Source organism: Camelus bactrianus, chromosome 17, assembly GCF_048773025.1.
Source record: "Camelus bactrianus isolate YW-2024 breed Bactrian camel chromosome 17, ASM4877302v1, whole genome shotgun sequence".
NCBI lineage: Eukaryota > Metazoa > Chordata > Mammalia > Artiodactyla > Camelidae > Camelus > Camelus bactrianus.
The window spans coordinates 41,388,179-41,406,514 of record NC_133555.1 but is presented as its reverse complement, the minus strand read 5'-3'; the positions used below and the strand labels follow the sequence as shown (position 1 = coordinate 41,406,514).

General features: G+C 54.9%; 1 protein-coding gene across 8 annotated transcripts in view; it reads right to left on the bottom strand.

The window, feature by feature from the left end:
• Positions 1-17,004, bottom strand: part of SCN5A (sodium voltage-gated channel alpha subunit 5) — a 100,968-nt gene extending 83,964 nt beyond the window's left edge. For all 8 annotated transcript variants that reach the window (XM_074345218.1, XM_074345221.1, XM_074345223.1 and 5 more), the window contains exons 1-2: positions 16,823-17,004; positions 1,417-1,742 (exon numbers count right to left, since the gene is read on the bottom strand). In XM_074345218.1, coding sequence (XP_074201319.1) covers positions 1,417-1,689 — 273 coding nt within the window. In that variant the 5' untranslated portion in view covers positions 1,690-1,742; positions 16,823-17,004. The remainder of the gene's footprint in view (positions 1-1,416; positions 1,743-16,822) is intronic.
• Positions 17,005-18,336: the final 1,332 nt, after the last annotated feature.

Genomic DNA, 18,336 nt, shown 5'->3' with positions numbered 1-18,336 from the left:
TCAGTTAGGTCCCCCTGCCATGACTCCTGCCTGTCCCAGCTAACTCCAAACTCACCGCCACTTTGATTTGCCACTCAAACCTTGGCTCGTTCCCAGCTGTGGCCTTAACCCTGACCCTAATTCTTACTTCCAGCTCTGACCAACCATAACCTAGACCCACCCATCCTGACTAATCCCAGTGTCCAGTCTAACTCTAACACCAACTGTGGCCACAGCCCCTGACCTCAACCCTGCTTGAGTCACTTGAACCGGGGGAAAGCAGGACCAAGTTCAAGGTCCCATCTCCCATCTGTGCATATAGCCTGGCTTCCCCTACCCACCCACTCACACGTGCATGCACACAGAGACAGTCGTGCCCACGCCCACCCTCAATGCAGTCTCAAAGCCCAGTGACACACACTGAGGTGCCTGGCGACCCTGACACACACACTCATACCCACCGGGTGCTCACATTCACCCTGGGAACACCAACCCTATCTGCCCTCAGTGCTTCCCCAGCCCTGGTACTGACCGGAGAGATGTGGGCAGGAACCAACCTCTTTGGACCCAGCCTTCTGGGGAAAGGCCTCCCCCAGATTCAAAGCTGCCTTCCTCCTCCAGCAGTGAGGCCCGAAGTATGGGCAGCTGTGGTGGGGACCAGGCCTCTGCAGGAGCCCTGTGTGCTCCTGGTCTGACCACATGTGCAGGGCTGGGCACATAGTCCCAAGAGGGCAGGGCAGGGGACCCAGACAGGGGATTTACCTCCTGGGTAGAAATCTGTGCTGGAGGAAGTTTGAGTTACCCTGTCTCGTGGACAAAAGCCACTTCTTCTCCCTACACTCAGCGGGGACAATAGCAGAGCAACCCCCTCCCCACCCCTCTCAGATTTCCCACGGCCGTCACAGTCCCACTGCCGGCCCACAAGGCCTAGGACGCTGCTGCCGTGGGCCCCAGCCTGAGCCACCCGGACACAGCCAACAGCCAGCAGATTCTCTGGGGCAGGGGGTGGGGGCTACATGCCACCCCTGATGAACAGAAGGGATCACATGCTGTGCTCTGGGGCCCAAACTCAACTCAGGACAGGACTCAGTGCCCAACTCCAATTCACACACACCATGGGACAGGGGAGTCCTCCGGGGTGAAAATCTAACCACAGATGATTCGCAAAGTAGATATTCCGCAAGGAGGCAAGATTTCAACTGTGGCTGCCTGCTATTTCTTTCATAATACGAAACCATCTCAGGCTGCATAATTGTGGCCCTTTACTCCACAACACCAAAGTTAAGGTGATTGGAATATAGATCACCAATGACTCACTCCCCCAAAGCCCAGGGAAGCCGGCCCCAAACAGAGCCCTGCGTGGAGGCGAGGCCCTCTCCTGTCTGCCGAGTTGACAGGGGAGCTTCAGGCAAGCGTAGAAGGGGTGGCGTCAGTCACCTTCTGGGTGCTGTAGAAGGGGTCCAGGTCCTCCAGGGGCTCCCCGATAAGCTCTCGGGGCGGGTTGCCATAGAGATCCGGCAGCTTTTTGGAGGCCTGCAGGTCCAGCTGGGGCCCGGGAGCCTCCTCCTCAGGCAGCCCGTCTCGGCTCTCCTGCGAGGTGGCCGAGCCTCGGGCCTGCTTCTCCGCCATGCGCTTCTCGATGGCCGCCAGGGACTCCCGGGTGAACCTGCGGAAGCTGCTGGTGCCCCGAGGTAACAGGAAGTCTGCCATCTTCTCATCCTGCTTCTGGGGCACAGGCTGTCCTCACGCTGCCTGTCGGGAAGCTGGAAGACACAGACACCGGGGCTGATGCTGTGCCCAGCGGGGAGTGGCTGTGCGGGTGGAGGGAAGGACCAGCAAAGATGCTCCCAGACCACAGGTTCCCCACCTTGCCACAGGCACACCTGGCAGATGCCAGCCTAGGTAAACCCAGAGCCCTCCAGGCTGCGGGGTGTGCGTGGGGACCGGCAGGAGGGTCACTCCTCCCTTTCCCATCCCAACGAGCACATCTGAACGCAAGTAGGCACGAGAGACTGGGTCACTGGGGAACCTTCCTTCTGCCCCACTCAGTACAAAAGGAAGCACTCACACTAGCTGGTTCCTTAACCAAGCCCTCTCTGAGACACTTCTCACAACTAGTGCCAACCCACCCTGGGCTGATGCGGAGGGGCCCTGTCATCATTTTATTCCAGACCTCTGGCAGGGCTAGTCCTGAACAAACAAATGAGGGGCAAGGGCATTAGAAGCTACCCAGTGCTTCCTCTCAGCTTATCTCCTCTAAGGAAACCCTGAGGCCCTCTGGGGGGATCAGAGGCCTCCTGGGCCAATGCCCAAACTCTGGGCCTGGGTGGTGGGGCCAGAGGGTGGGGGGCACTCTGTCTGGTCTTCCCACAGCACCATGTGCCTGTGTGGGAGGGGGTGGTGCCCAGACTTCACCTGGGGCACGGAGGCGCCAACATCTGGCAACTGATGGGGCATCTGGATCTGCTGACTGAGACCCAGGCAAATCCTGCAGGTTTGGGGAAACAGCTGGGTAACAGCTTTGCAGGTGTCATCCAGATGTTGGCGCTCTGGTATACACAGCTGCAGCAGAACCCCCAGAGAGGCTCTCAAAGAAATCCCCAGAGTGAGGCATCCTTCCAGAGATGGGAAACGCTGTCGGAGCATCCCAGACTCCTGATGCCTCCACTCACTCCCCTCCCCTGGTTTGAACAAACGACGACCCACCCCGAGTAACAGCAGAACCAGAAAACAGTGACCGCGCCTCCACTAGGACGTCTAGCCGGCACACACATGTGACGCCACCCCGGGAGCATGTGGCCCCCGGTCGCCTCAGATGATCCAGGACTTGGTGTGAACAGACTCTGATTATGACACAGAGTCTGGAGAATGTGCCAACTGCCCCACCAAAACAGGATGTGGTCGGCATAGCTCCTGACCGGGACGCACTCGGAGAGGGAGGCAGTGTCGCTAATTACCACATCAAACCCGGGGCTGGCCAGGCACCTGTTGGCCATCTCTGCCAGCACAGAATCCCTTTCCGTCAAAGACCAGCCTTGCCTTGATCTTACTCCTTGGGAACACGTCACAAATGACCCCAAGGAGTGGCTGCCACCCCGACCCCTGCTCATACCCTGCAGAGGGCCCAGGCCCTAAGCACCTTGAAGTAGGTACCTGGCCAGGTAACAGGTAAACAATAAGCAAACACAACACAACCAGGTCTCAGAAGGGCACCTCCGGTCCCTGGGGAAGTGCACACGGAATGTGTGAAGAAGCCAGAGGAGAGAGGGCCCAGGACGCACACTTTCAGAACCACTGCCCCTGGTTCTTCTGTTTCATTCAAGTAAAGTTAAACATCTTTGTTTAAAAAAGAGCAGGTGAGGGAGGAGGTTCCCGTTTTATAAAAGCCTGTCCCCTTCCATTTTTAAGTGAACACAGAACTTGTCCCCAAACGTGAATGGTGATTTTTTTTTCCCTTGGCTGGGGGACATTTGGGTAATTTGAAACTTTCTCCTTTGTGCTTTTCTTCAGTTCTTGAATTATTTATGATGGTCTTGTATTATTTTTACAAAAACAATAAAGTCACTACTCTTTTTATTAAAAAAAACCCAAAAACCCAGCAGCAACAATAAGCCAGCCTGGATGGCAGCAGCCCTTGCAGGGCAATCCTCTCCACTGTGAGCAATCACTAGTCCTGTGAATCAGGAAGCCTCCTCTCTTGCTTGGAATTATTTCCTAAAAATAGTGTTCTCTGTCTCACTGTATCCATCTGTGTCCACATGCCTGCAAGGGTTCTGGAGACACGTGTATGGCCATGGACCTACGGAGGCTTCACCGGTACATACCGGTGTCTGTGTGGTGTGCGTAGGGTGTGTGTGTGTGCAGGCAAGCCTGCACTTGCATATACATCTGTTCTAGTAAAAGCACCTTGAAAATCTGTATTGAAATCAACTGTTCATACAGATTGGTGCCCATATCCTAAGTGTACACACAGGTGAATGAATTTCCACAAACTGAACTCAACTGGTAGCTAGCACCCAGGTAGAGAAATAGATCATTTCCAGTTCCTCTAACTGAGGGTCCCCTCCAGTCTCCAACTGGATAACCACTCTCCCCATGGCCAACAGTCAGGACATTAGCTTTGCTTGTCCTTGTGGTTTAGGGACAACTTACAGACCTCTTTGGGGGAGGGGGAAAAATTCAGGAGGAAATTGCATCTCATTCTTATTAACCTCTACCTGAAATTATCAAACATTTCCTTCCACTATGAATGTACGCAGCCAAACGGAAGTGTTAGCAGTACCTGTGACCAACAGAAATGCAGATATTTCCCTCTCTCATTACAGGGGCTGTAGATATCTCGAATATCATGAATGCCAACTCTACTTCACAATTACAACACTTATTAGGCCCACCCTGGCCTCCAGCAGGGCACCCAAACCTTTGGGCTCAGTGGTTTGTGAAACCAGACTCCAGAGCAGCCAGGCAGCTTCAGGTTCCAAAGTAAACCTGCCAGGAGCATCCTTTGTCTCCAGTCCCCCACAGGCGGCTCACTGTAGGCGGGTAGGATCCGTTTTCTCCCTTGTTCCCCCGCTGCCTGCACCTGGCTCTGGCCCTGCCCTTTCTTCAGCAGCTCATGGCCCCCGCCCTGCTGAGGCTGAGACAGGCTGAGCTCTGGCTGCAAGGTTTCTGACAATGCCAGGATGAGCAGAGGTCGGGTAGATCCAAGAACACTCCAGACTCAGGTTCAACCATACTCCTCAGTCCTAGGAGGGTGGGCCCCCAGCTTTTTGGGGAGGACCCACTCGGGCTAGGGAAGTGCAGGGGGCCTCTGTCTCGCACAGTTGCAACATATAGAAGGGCCTGAACCTGATTTGATTCAAAGATCACAGCTATTCTTCTAGATGCTGGCACACTATGACTCACCCTCACCCATGACAGCTTCTCCACCTGCACCAGCTTCTCCATCTCTACCAGCTTCTCCACCTGTAGCAGCTTCTCCACCTGCACCAGCTTCTCTATCTGTACTAGCTTCTCTACCTACAACAGCCTTTCCATCTGCACCAGCTTCTCCACCTGCACCAGCTTCTCCACCTGCACCAGCTTCTCTACTTACAACAGTCTTTCCATCTGCACCAGCTTCTCTACCTGCACCAGCCTTATACCTGCTCCTCAGGCTGGGACAGCTCCTTCCAGCTGATCCCTCTTCCCAGGCCAGTTTCCTCTGTCCTATCAGCATCACTCAAGCTCTAGGGATCCCCTACTCCATCCTGTGCCAAGTTCATTAACGTTGTTATTGGGTGCATCTCTCCCTAAGTTTGGCTGGCTCCTGAAAGTTATTGGGAGCAAACTGTGAACCTCCCTTTTCAAACTGGTTCCTCCTGACATCCTTCTTCCCACCTCTCCTCTCTGACTGTCCAACCACACCGACCCCTCCTCCTCTGGGCCAGGAGACTGAGCTCTTGGGTCTCCTGTCCTCTGAGTCACTGGCCTATAAGTATGAGAATTCACATCAGGGCGCGGATGCAGTAGGGAGAGAATATTGACTGTTGACACCAGAAACTGGACCCCCCCTGGACTGTCTCCTCTTTTTGTCTCTTCGCAAAGGAAGATTTCCTGAATGCACAGGGCACACAGCTGGTGCTCAATCAATGGTGGCTACAATGTCCTGACACAGGACATGACAGCCTGGCAGCCCGCAGTGCAGCCATGTACTGTCAGGGTGGAGGAGGGACGCACAGGACTTCCCTAGTTTTAGCACTAAAATTCCTGAGTCCCGAAATACCCTTCAGTTCTGGACAAACCAGGATGGTTGGTCATCCCTGGGGTGAGGAGGGAGCGGACTCCAGCCTAACCCCTCCCTGCAGCCCCTTCCTGCCCACTCCCCTCCTGGATCCTGAAGGCAGGCACACTCCAGCTCCTGAGTCACGTCAGTCGTCTGGCATTTTGGTCGCCTTGGAATCGGAGCCTCTGGAACACAAAAGGCAAAGAATATTCTTTGCCATGTAAATGTATGCAAAGCGCTCTGTGGAAGTGGTTCCCGGGCTTCCTAGAAAATCTCTGCCACCTTCCTCTGCTCTGGATGCTTCCTTCCCACCGTGCAGTCCAGCTAACCTTGGACTGGGGCACCCACCCCCCTGGGCACTAGTCCCACCTGTGCCCTGGCCCTTTCTGCTGCCCCTTGGTCCCGAAGGTTCAGGGAGAGGGTGTGCGTCGCCCTGAAGCAGGAGCGCACCCCTTGCAGGTGGAGCTAAGGGGACCAGGAGCAACTTCATTGCTTCCTTGAGTTAACACCACAACCTACAGTCTCATTTTATTCATTGAATGATTCAATGAACCTTTAATCAGTGCCCACCGTGGACATGGCCCTAAAAATGTCTTCCTAGAATACTTTTTTTTCCCCAGGTGATGAATCCCAAGTCAACAGGTGATGATGGGGAAAGGAGGAAGAGTCACCACAAAGAGACTCTGTGGTGGCTTGTAAGAAAACCTCCTCGGTTTTGTTGAGACTGGCCATGAAGAAATGCCCTGGGCCAGGGAACCCAGCCATGTGTCCAGGTCTGCTCGCCCCTCTGTCTCTGGAAGACTTCCTGGTCCTGTGTGGGACAGGGGCTGCGTCTTGGAAGCTGGACTGTCCGTGTGAATCTGGTTCCTGGCCACTTATGCATTCTCGGGCAAGTGAATTGATGGTTCTTCACCTCAGTTTTCCTATATGTAAAATGGGGTTAATAACAGTACTTTTTTCACAGGGCTGTTCTGGGGCATGAGCGTGTTAACAGTTGCACGTGCTTGGCAAACAGGACATGTTCAGTGAATGCCAGTTGCTATAATCACCATGGCTGCTGCTGTCACTGTTTTCTCCTAAGAAATCCAGTTCAGAAGACCCTTCTCTGAAAACCCGTCCTCGCTGCCTACACCAGTCCTCCCTGCCGGGCAGGCCCTTCCCTTCTCTGTGTTCCTGGCCCACTGCCTTCCCATAGTGGCTTCAACACAGGGTGGAGTAATTTGCTTCCACATCTGCTTCTCCCTTTGGCTGTGGCCTGAGCTCCCAAAGCACAGCCTGGCCCCAAAGAAGTGCCTAGTGAATGAATAAATGAATGAATGAATGAATGAATGAATAAGTGCCTACTGCCCAGCCACTAAACCACGCTGTGACCATGGACAACGTTATTACCACCCCATCCCCCTTCGTGGACCTCAGTGTCCTCTACCATGAGCTGCTGTCAGCCCGGCAGCATCACTTGCTCACCATGTGCCTGGGACCAAACTAAGTGCTGTGTGTGGGTTAATTTATTTAATCCTTACAAGACTCCTAAGAAGAGGGGAGGTTATTATCCCCATTTTGCAAATGGGAAATCGGATGCTTCAGTCTATCTGATGCCAGGCCTGTGAGCCTAACCACGCACCACGTTACCTCCCATCTCTGAGGGCACAGAGAGCGGGGAGGAGGGGTCAGGGCCTATCTGTGGTCGGCCCACCTGGACAGAGCACGTCTGTGATCCCTGCTCCAAAGAGCCAGCCCTTCGGCCTCCTCTGAGGCTAGTCCTCCCATTACATAGCCTGGCTGGACAGGCTCCGCCCCCCAGCCCCTTCCCCCATGTCCCCAAGCATGGCCAGATGAAAGAATGGCCCCCCTGTAGCTTTCTCTCCACTTCAGGTGAGGTAGAGCTGCCCTGTCCAACAGGAAAGCCACTCTGCACACATGGCTAGTGAACACCTGGAACGTGGCTAGTGAACACCTGGAACGTGGCTAGTGTCAGTCCAGACGTGCTGTTGTAATACCTACACCAGTCTGGAAAGCTTAACACGATAAAGAATGCCAACTATTTCGTTATTGACTTCTAAATATCAATTACAATTTAAACTGATCACATTTTGGATATGCGTACTGGGTTAAATAAAATATGTTAAAATTAATTTTACCTCTTTCTTTTTACTTTTTAAAATGGGGCTACTAGAAAATTTTAAATTGCAGATGTGACTTGCATTCATAGATTGAATTATATCTCTATTGAATGGCGCTGTCCTAGAGTTCCAGCAACTGGGCCCTAAACCCTTACAGAACTCCACCTGCTTTGGGGCTGGGCCTCAGGCTAGCCTGGGGGTGGGAGAGGGGAGGGAGCAGGAAACGGAGGGGAGGAGGGGTGGGGGTGGGGTGGGGGTGGGGTGGGGTGGGTGGACTGCAAGCCTTCCTCAGCTGACCAAAACTGGCCACCCTGGTTTCTGGTAGTGGCTGTGGGTGGCCATGCCGGCTCCAGTCACAGGTTGGGATGGTAGTGGAGGGGGGTAAGAGGAGGGGTCGACAGCGTGTTTCAGGCCATCTCTCCCACCCAGGCAATTATCTGCACAGTCCTGGCTCTCCTGGGGTAACCGTTTGGACAAAGGCTCAGCAGGGGTGCCAGCTGGTGCTCGTGGCCTGTGCATTCAGGTCCCTGCTCCCAGATCAAAGGCACATTGGCATGTCCTTGTGCATGCAGGGCCTCAGCTAACCGGCTCCTTGCAGGCTCCACTCCTTTGAGGCTGCACAGACATTAACCCTGTCGGTCTGGAGCCCAGTGCTCAGGAACGGGAGCATCACGAAGGGGCTTTCCTTCTCTAGTCGCCATCCCAGCCCCCAGCAATCTGGGGAAGTCCTGCAGAATCATTCCCATCTCTCCCAGAGGTGAACACGCCTACCCCAGAAGCCGGGGATGCCCTCATTTGCATACATTTGCATCTCATTTATTCCAACACTTAGGCTGAAGCCGAGGCTAATTCAGCTGACAGTAAAACTCCACCTGCTTGCTCTGCTGAAGTGATTCCCCAGGCAGGGATGAAATGGGAGTCCCTGGGACCAGGCCCCCTTCCAGAATGGGAGCTGAGGAGAAGGGGGGGTGCTTTTGACCCAGGCCCTGATTTAGCCCAAGCCTCCTGCATTTTCATCCCCCCTTCCCCACAATAAGGACTGGGGGCTGGGAAATGGATGGCCACCTTATCATCAATCTGAGAATTTGCTGAGTGTTCAGTCGTGTTTTGGTGCCAGGCCAGAGGAAATGCAAACTCCCCAGGTCATGCAGGGTCCCCTCCACTGTGCACCTGGCACCCCTTCCCCCAAGCCCCAGTCTTCCTCATCACCCCTTGCCCCCACTCCATGCATAAGGGATCTATAACGTGCTGAGTTGTACTGAGCTGTCAGTCAAGGCCAGCACTGCCCTCAGGTCCTGGGTCTCCTGGGTGGGGACCTGGATATCTACTATTCAGAGACCACAGAGCCCAGAAGAGAGAGCTGGCTCAGTCTCCCTGCGGTACTTCCGCCCCAGACCCTATAGCAGCTACACCCACACAATACACACAATTGGACCAGAAAGGTGCCCACGTGTGGCCGGGGAAACACCCTCTTGGCACACAGGTGCCCACGAGACAGAAATCAGCATCCCAAGTCTCTCTCTAACCCAGTTCCTTCCAATTCACTTTCCTCAATACCCGGGAGGAAAAAAAGCTCTAAAGGGGAACTGTGCATGGATGCCATGGCGACCTAGGCATTTATGGGGCACCCACTGTGTGCACTGAAGGAGACAGAAATGCTCCCAGAGAAACCTTGGAGCCCTATGCTATAAGGTCATTTAGCCTCCAGAGGGATAAGCCAATCCGCTAATCCACAAAATCCACACCGCCAAAGTGTCCACGACACAGTACAGCCAAATGTGTGACCCTTTTTTCCCTTGATACTCTTAAATTGAGGTATACCACATATACAAGAAAATGCACCAGTTTTAGGTGCACAGTCGGATGAGTTTTACCAGAGGTACATCCCTGTGTAACTACTACCCCAATTACGATGGCTCCCTGCTGTCCCTTTCAGGTCAACGTCTCCTACTTCTATCACCAAGGATTCATCTTGCCTGTTCTAGAACTTCTTATCCATGGAATCATACTGTATGGGCTCTTGTGTGTCAGCTGTTCTTACTCAACTCAATGCTTTTGAGATTTTAACTTGTTATTTGTTGCTGAGTGCCACCTAAGTTACTCGTGCAATACACTGTGAAGACAAGTGACCCATCTGGGGACAAGTCCTTAATTCAATCATACAACGTGAGGGCTGGAAGGGACCTGAAGTCCAGTGATCTCTGGTCACGGTCAGCCCTGGCCCCGGAATCCTTAGGGAGTTGTTTTCCTCTCCTTCCCTCAGACATTTCCTGAAATTACATGTCTAATAGGCACCCAGGCCCAGCAAGGGAGTGGGGGCTTTCCCTAGGTTTCCAGTTTTGTTATCCACTCGCTGTGGCTTTATTTAACTGGCAGTCTGTGCTGCCTGTGACCCAGCACGGTGGCAGAGTTGAGCTCCTGTGCCTTCTTCTGCCCAAGTCCGGCTGTGGTGGGCAGGCCTTTGTCACTCAGCCTCCCTGTACCCACACCCAAGCCGGGCGTTGCCTGGGTGAAGCCCTGGTGCCTGCAAGGAGCAAACCTGGGGACGGGATTCTTGCCAGGCACAGGCCCGGAGGCAGGCAGCAGCGCCGGGCAGCAGAGGGCGGGTATCTTGGCTCTGAGGGGCTCTTTAGACCGCTTCCCTGCCATCCGCCTGGGTCGGTGAGGCCGGGGCTTTGATGGCCATGCAGGAAGTATTGACTGGGCTGGGCTGGCCCCTCCCTTAGTCTGATTTTTCCTCCAGGGCACCTTCTAGGCCATGCAGGAAGTATTGATTGGGCTGGGCTGGCCCCTCCCTTAGTCTGATTTTCCCTCCTGTCTTAGGTCCTCCAGGGCACCTTCTAGCCCAGCCTAGATGGAGGGATGCTAATGTAGCCTGAGAACTGATTTGGCGCTTCAAGCCAGATTACCCTCCCTGCTTTGCTGTCCCTCTAAAACCTGCCTCTTGAGCCAGGTCCTTCCTTCACACAGGTCTTCGAGGAATCAATACCCGACAGAAAGGCGTTTACCATCCTCCTGATGCCAGGAAGAGCCTTTCTACTGTTTAAAATCCATTCCCAGAAAGCACGGGGACTGCCTGAGCAAGGCCCGGGTGGGGCCAGGGAGACACGGGCTCTGGCTTAGTGCTGCCTGCACGCCTGGGTGACCTTGAGCCTACGGGGTGATCAGCACCTGCCCTTGGCCTCTCAGGGCTGTGAGGAGGGGAGTGAAAGCTCTTGGAGAGGATGACAGCGGGATCTCCAAGTGGGTGAGGGATCTTCTCGGGCCCACACAAACTCCATGAGAACAGCTTCGTCCTTCCACTCGACTAATACCCCTGTGGGGACGTGACTTTCCACTGCCTCCCTGGGAGATTTAATCAGGAGGAGAAACTGAAGACGAGAGAAGGAGAAAGAACTCCAGCCTCAGAGCATAAACATTCTTCCACCCACAGGCCCCAAAACATGATCGGATCCCTTTCACCTCTCCAAATGCTGTACATCTTCCATGACTGGGCTCCAATCCCACCTCCTCCAGGCAGCCTCCCCTGACGGCGGCTCCGGGCCACACCTGACCTCCCACTGGGAGGCTAAGCTCCCAACTCCAACCTCGCATTTACTCTGTCCTGGAAAGACCTCCCTCTGGCCTGTGGGGTGAACCCAGGGGGCCCCGAGGGTCCTTTTCTGCCTATCCCAAGTAGTAAACAGAGCAAGGAATGCACAAGAGATTGACAAACTGTCCCATCAGGCTCTGGCTTCAACAATCACAACGAAATTTTCTGTTGGGCTTGGGGCACACCAGATACTCTTCCAGGAAATACAGTTGGAGGTGGGGAGGTGAGGGGCATCCAAGTTCCCAAGCCTATGGCTGTGGTGAAGCAGGCCTGGCAGGGAAGGTGATACAAGTTTCAGAATCCATGAGTCAGATGGCTCCAGTGCTGTGCCAGCAGTGGTGGCTGCCCCCGAAATGCCTGGTCCTGAACTCCCTCTCCCATTTGAGGGTCCCAGGCCCCAGGAATTGACGTGGGGTCTCTATAAATAGCACCCATTCCATATTGATCATCTTAAAAAGATACGGTATGTTCTAGGCCCACAGAGAGAGGAGAGAAGTGTCTAAATATAGTGTCATCCCCAGGAACCGCTGCCAGCCCGAGGGGAGTGGTGTGGGCCGTGCAGAAGTAAAGGAGCAGTCTGAAGGGGCTGACGGCTGAGAGGGTGGGGGGCGGAACGGAGGCGAGGAACCTGTCCTTCCCCACCCCAGTCTCTCTGCTCCAGCCACAGCAGCCAGCCCTGCTCAGGAGCTTGGCCCTGCCTCTGGGCCTTTGCACTGGCAGTCCCCTCTATACAAGACATTCTTGCCCCAGGCCTCCTCAGGACTGGTTCTTTCTCCTTATTCAGGTCTCAATTCAGCCTTCTTCTTCAAGATGCCTTCCCTGACTGGCCAGTTGAGAGTCACTCCCATCTCTCCATCACATCATCCTGTTTTATTTCCTTCATAGCACTGGTCACCATCTAAAATTCTCTTTGCATCTACTTGTTTCATGGCATCCAGTCTGTCTTTCCCAACAGCACATAAGCTTCATGAGTGCAGTTACTGTATTTGAATTATATAGCTTCTGGAATCTTCCATGGCATAGATTAGGTGCTGAATGTCCTATCTAGGTCTCCCCGGCCACCTGAGGCTGAACTCAGCCTCAGACCTTGGCCACAGGCCAGTCTGGGCTGGCAGAGGGCAGTGGGCATCCAGTCCAAGGCTCACTCTGCAGCCTGGCCGTCCCTGGGACCGCTCCCTGTGGCTTCCAGTCTCCCTCCACGGGCTGACCCCTGGCTTCACCTTCTCTTCTCTCTGTCTCCTTGGTGAATTTAGCCACAGGGCTTTCAGCTCAGCCCCTCTACTTCTGGATACCTGCTCCAGACGACCTCATTTTGTCCCCGAACACTGCTTTCTGGAATACTTCTCTCTCCTCAGAGCAAACCTCCCTCCCCTTCCTGACCCCTGCCTCCAGCAGGAATCACAGTTCCTGCCATCAAAATCACCTCCTCGGAGCTTCATAGGAAGAGTCATTTCCCTCCAGGCCTTCCTGATGGACCCGCTGGACAAACCAGAGCAACTGAGACCCCACGGGCACACCTTTAACTCACAGACCTCCAGCCCTCCCTGTGAGGAAAGGCATCTCCCCAGAAGCATGCGCACATGGACGCACATGCGGACACACGGACACACAGGCTGACAGTGTCCGCTCCAGGCTCTCCCTACAGCCCTCCCTCAACCTCCCCCCACCCACCGCCAGCTCCCCTCTATCTCTCTCCTCCCTCTTAAACCATCACTCTTTGAAAGAGCTGTCTACACATGCTGTCTCCACATCCTCACCTCCTGCTTACTCCTCAACCCACTCCAAACTGGATTCCATTCTCACCAATTCATTCATTCATTCACTCATTCATCAACAACCTGGCTGTACCCAGCACCACATTCTGTGGGTGCCCAGGGGGAAATTGCTGTTGTCAGGGTCACCGGCACCCTCACTGTCGCTCAATCTCATGGACATTAGTTTTTAAATTATGCATTCTTTTTTAATCTATCCATGAACCCCTCAGAATGTATCTTTTTAACTCTCTCTGCAGACACAGGAGACTCCTGGGACGCGCACCCGCCTCATTGTCTGTGACACTTCCCACTCCTGGCTGTCCTCCCACCTCTCTGACTGCTCCTTCCCAGCCTCCTTTTTCACAGACGTCTCTGGCCTCGATTGTTGGAGAGCCTCAGGGCTCCAGACTCAACCCTCTTCTCCCCATTAGATCTCCTGGGTGCTTTCGAAACTACTGATGCCCAAGCCTCACCCCAGAGTCAAATGAATTAGAATTTCTGGGGGTGGAGTCTCGGCATAGGTTTGTTTTGTTTAAAAAGCTTTCCAAGTTATGCTAATATTGCCGGAGTTGAGAACCACCCTCAACTGGACAATCGAATTCACTGCCATGACTCCAATGACCAGCCTCTGTGAAAGATTCCAGGTTTCGCCCTCCAACCCAGATCTCTTTCCTGGACCCTGGACACTTCCTTCCCACTGACTGCAGATGTCAGCATCTTCCTGGTAGCATTTAGGTTCAGATCAGGACCCTGAAACATCCATCACTTCTCCTCTGTTCTGCATCAAGCTTGCCAACCCACCTGCCCATCCCCCCCTTACAGTGTGATAAGGCGGCAGTGAACCTCACTTAGTGAGTGACTGAAGTTGGGGATGGGAGAATGGCATATCCCTTAGTAGGAAGGAAGTTGGAATGACACAGGTTCTATCACCTGTGGTCACCTGCCTGTCTTGTCTCTCTCCTTTAACTGAAAAACTTTTGACGGCACCCATGTTCTGCACTGGAGAGGTAGTAGAGAGGAAAGCACATAAATAAACTCCTGGGCTCAAACTCAAGTCCTGCTACTTAGGAGATGCTGACAATGAGAAAGTTACTTAACCTTTCTGGGCTTTCAGTTTCACCGTCTGCAAACTGGTCGTCATTATGGTCTCTACTTCCAGGGTTGATGAAAGGAGTCAGTGAGATGAGTCTTATAAAGAAAGTGCTTAGTGCCGTGCCTGGCTGGCAGAAAGCACTCAGTGAATGTTAGCTATTTTTAGTACCATTACTGAGGATAAATTCCCAATTCCTGAGTGGAGCTCACAAGAGCCCCCGTGACTGTGACCTTGACTTTAGCTTCTGCTCTTCCTCACACCAGGGGACTCAACAGGTCACTGAACAATTGTTTTACATCTCTGAGCTTTTGTACATGCTGGTCCTGATGGCTGGATTGTACCTGTTCCACCTAGAAAACTCCTATTCATCCTTCAAAACCCAGATGGAAAGTTATTTTTGTTACATGGATACCCTCGACTCTCCTAGCCAGAGGCAATCACTCCTTTTTTGAGTGGATTGTGGGGACACACTTCTATTATTGCACACTTTTCCAGTAACCTTCCAAGGCTCAGCAGGAACTAGCCTCCTATGAACAGAACAGAAATTGCCATTTAACACTGTCCCGGGCTGCCCCTGGTATCCCTTCTCCTTGGATTCCCTGAGCACCAGCCTCCTGTGCTCCCCAACTCCCAGCTGTCTCTGGTACTTCCCACCACTCCTCCAAGCTCCATCTTCATGCTGAGTGAGTCAATCCTGGAAATTTTCCAGAAGAGTTTCGATCACCACACTGAGTCGGGGCCAAGCACCTCCAAGGCCCGGCAGATGCTCATGCCACATTGGGCTCATGCTGGTTCTTGGCCCCTCAGGGTCAGTTCCCTTTCTGCTCAGATTCTCTTTGGTCAGTCCTAGGTCAATTTGGCTTTCAGAATGCACATCTCAAGGCATCTTCACCCTGAGTGGGGCCCTCAATGCACTGACTCTCTAGGTGACCTTGGCTAAGTCCTTGACCTGCTGTCAGCCTCAGCCTCCCCCTGTACGATGTGGTGATGATGACAGGGTTAGGTTAAAAGTTCACTGAGGCTCATTTCAGCAAGGGGCTGGACATTCTAGTATAAAAATCTGAATTGTGTACTCTGCCTGTCCCCTGACCCTCCCCTCCCTTAGTTCCAGTGACTGAGGCCTGGCTTGAACTATCAGCCTGTGCCACTTTCATTCCACCTTCCAGCTCCACTGCCACCCACTCACATGCACCTGCCCAATTCTGACCAGGAGGAGTTGAGGGCAGCAGCAAGGGCCTGGGCTCCGGATGGCCTGGGCGTCTGCTGCTCAGCGTCCCTCTGGATCCTGAGGGGATGGTAGGAATCAAGGAGAGGGAGGACATGCTATGGCAGGTGGGGTCATATGGAGTGCCTGTCTCCACCGTGGGGTCTAAGCCGCCTGTGCAGGTGCCTGGGGTCTCAGCAGGATGTGAGGAGACAGCTAGGTGAACAGAATGCCAACCCAGAACCCCCCTCCTCCTCGCTGGTCTCAAAGCACTAAGGAGCAAAGAGAGACTCCTGCCACAACCTCAGCCATGGCTTCCTGATCTGCCTGTGCGCTGGCCTCCAACAGGTGTTCGCAAGGCAGGCCTATGGCCAGGGCCTTGTCCCCAGCATCCCCCTTTCCCCTCAGCACTCTCCACACCTCCAGCCCCCACAAGGCCAGGCACCTCCATTTCCTGCCAGGGCAACACCAAAGCTGATCAAGTAACAAGGAGAACGAAAACCCGCTTCATGTCAGGGTGTATGGATATGCCGGGGTCAGGGAGAGGAGGGCAAAGAACTCTCCTCTATACCAGCCGACAGACATCGCCCCAGTTGAGAGCACAAGATCTCTCCTCCTTCAGGACTCACAGAGATCAGATTCCTCTCAGTTAGGGGGTCAGAGGGGAAAGAGATCTCTTCATGATCGGGGAGCGCAGAGAGGACACACAATATAGATCTCTCCCCCTTCAGGGCACATAGAGATCTGTCCCCCTTCAGGACAGGCAGAGACCTCATCCCAGAGATGACACCCCCAGCGGACGGCTCCGCTGGGCCCAGAGAAAGGGGTGCATGGCCCCTTCCTCCACTTCTAGCCCGGCTCGGTCAGCTCCCCGCTCTCTGGAATCACACTCACTGCGCGCCTAGTCGTTGCTCTGACCTTGGGGTCTCCGGCTTCGGGAATCCGAGTCCCAATTCCAGACCCTCCCAGATCCTGCGCCAGGGTCTGCAGGGAAGCCGGGGCCGCAGCTCCCCCTCCCCCGGCCCTCGACAGCGCACTGGGAAACGCGGAAGGAAAGGGAAGGGGAGGGGGCGCACGCGGATAAGAGACGCCTCCCTCCCGGGGATCCCCTCCAGCCAGGCTGCTCTGCGCCCCTTCTTCTCCCCCTCCCACCCTCAGGGGCAGAGATGGGGGAGGGAGCTGGTGGTGGACCCGGGGCAAGGGAGGGGGCGCGCAGGGGTTGGAGGCTCCGACCCTCGGGGAGGAAAGTTGGGCGGCGGCAGGCGGAGGGGGTTTTGGCAGGGCCGGGGCCGCCGGGCTTGGGGGAGCTCGCTCACCTGCTGGTCCCCCGGCTCGGGCCCCGGGATGGGCGGCTGCGGCTCGGCGCGGACTCGGCTCGGCGCGGGGCTCGGGGCGCCCGGCGCAGGCTCAGCGGCCCCGGGGGCGCGATCCCCGCATCCCACGGGCGCCGCCGCCGTCTCGGCTCCGCCGCTCGGCTCGGGCTCCCGGGCTCGGCGGGCGGCGTGGGCTCGGGCTGGGGGCGGGGTCGGGGGCGGGCCCCGCCTGGGCTCGGCCTGGGGCTTGGGGCCCCGGGCTGGCTCCGCCCCAGAGCGACGCGCCCCGGGCTCCACACGTGGCGCCCCGCCCGCTGAGAGTGAGCCCTCGGGCACCCGCCGGGGCACATGCCCCCGCGCTGACCCCGGGGCGCCTCGCCACAGAGAGCTGCCCACGCGGACGCGGACAGAAGCGCGTAGACACGGCACACACGGGGGTACACCCGGCAACCCGGCGACGCTCTCCACAGTTAGCCACCTACGCGGACTGGGACAGGCACACACCCCGGCACACGCAGAGTACGCACACGCACAGGCACACATCCTCACCGACTTGGGGACCTTAGTCCAGCCACCCACCCCCATGGACACGGACATTCACTGACACACGCAGACACCCACACGGACACAGTCACATCACTGACACAGACACTGAGGCAGACATACTCTGACAAACTCAGGGACACCTGCATGACTCAGAGACACACATCCACTGACACACTGACACAGAGACACACACACACACAGAACCACAGTCTCCTAGAGACACACAGGGACAGCACACAAGTCTGCACAATGCTAGAAACCTATACTGATACATAGGCACACACTGACACACAACCACTGACAGAAACACACACCCAGACCCGAAATAGGGACACAACGAACAAGCACCACTCAAACCAAAACACACACACTCACTTCACTCTGTTGAGCTACAGACAACCTACCCCTTGCCACATACGGAGACACTCACATGCTGATACTGAGATAGACTGTCATCACACACGGACGCAGAGACCCGTACACTGACAAACATAGTTGCTCACACACACAGTCTGACCCACAGGGAAACGTACCCAGGACCACACATCCTTTTTAAAAGAAACAGGCTACCAGCTTTTGCCCACCAGTAACATGATTGAAAGGGATGGGCTACTGCCCAGAGCCGTCACAGGAGCACACACGTGTGTACACACATACACACACACAACACAGCCTTTGTCTTCCTTAACAGCAGCATTCTAATCTCTCCTGACACATTTTCAAGACTCCTAGAGATAAGAATCGCTCTCAGAGGGCAAAATGGGTGCTGTGTTTGGGAGCTCTGGGGCAGAGACCTGTCCCCCTCTCCCCCACCCATTATTGGGATCTTGGAGCGGTCAAGGGGTGGGGAAAGGGGGGCATCCTCTATTTTGGACCTAGGTTTGGAGCTTCAGGCGTCCCTGGATCTCATATATACTGAGGAGCTGCCCGTGCCTGCAGGAAGGGCCAGGACAACCAGCCCAGAGTAGGGG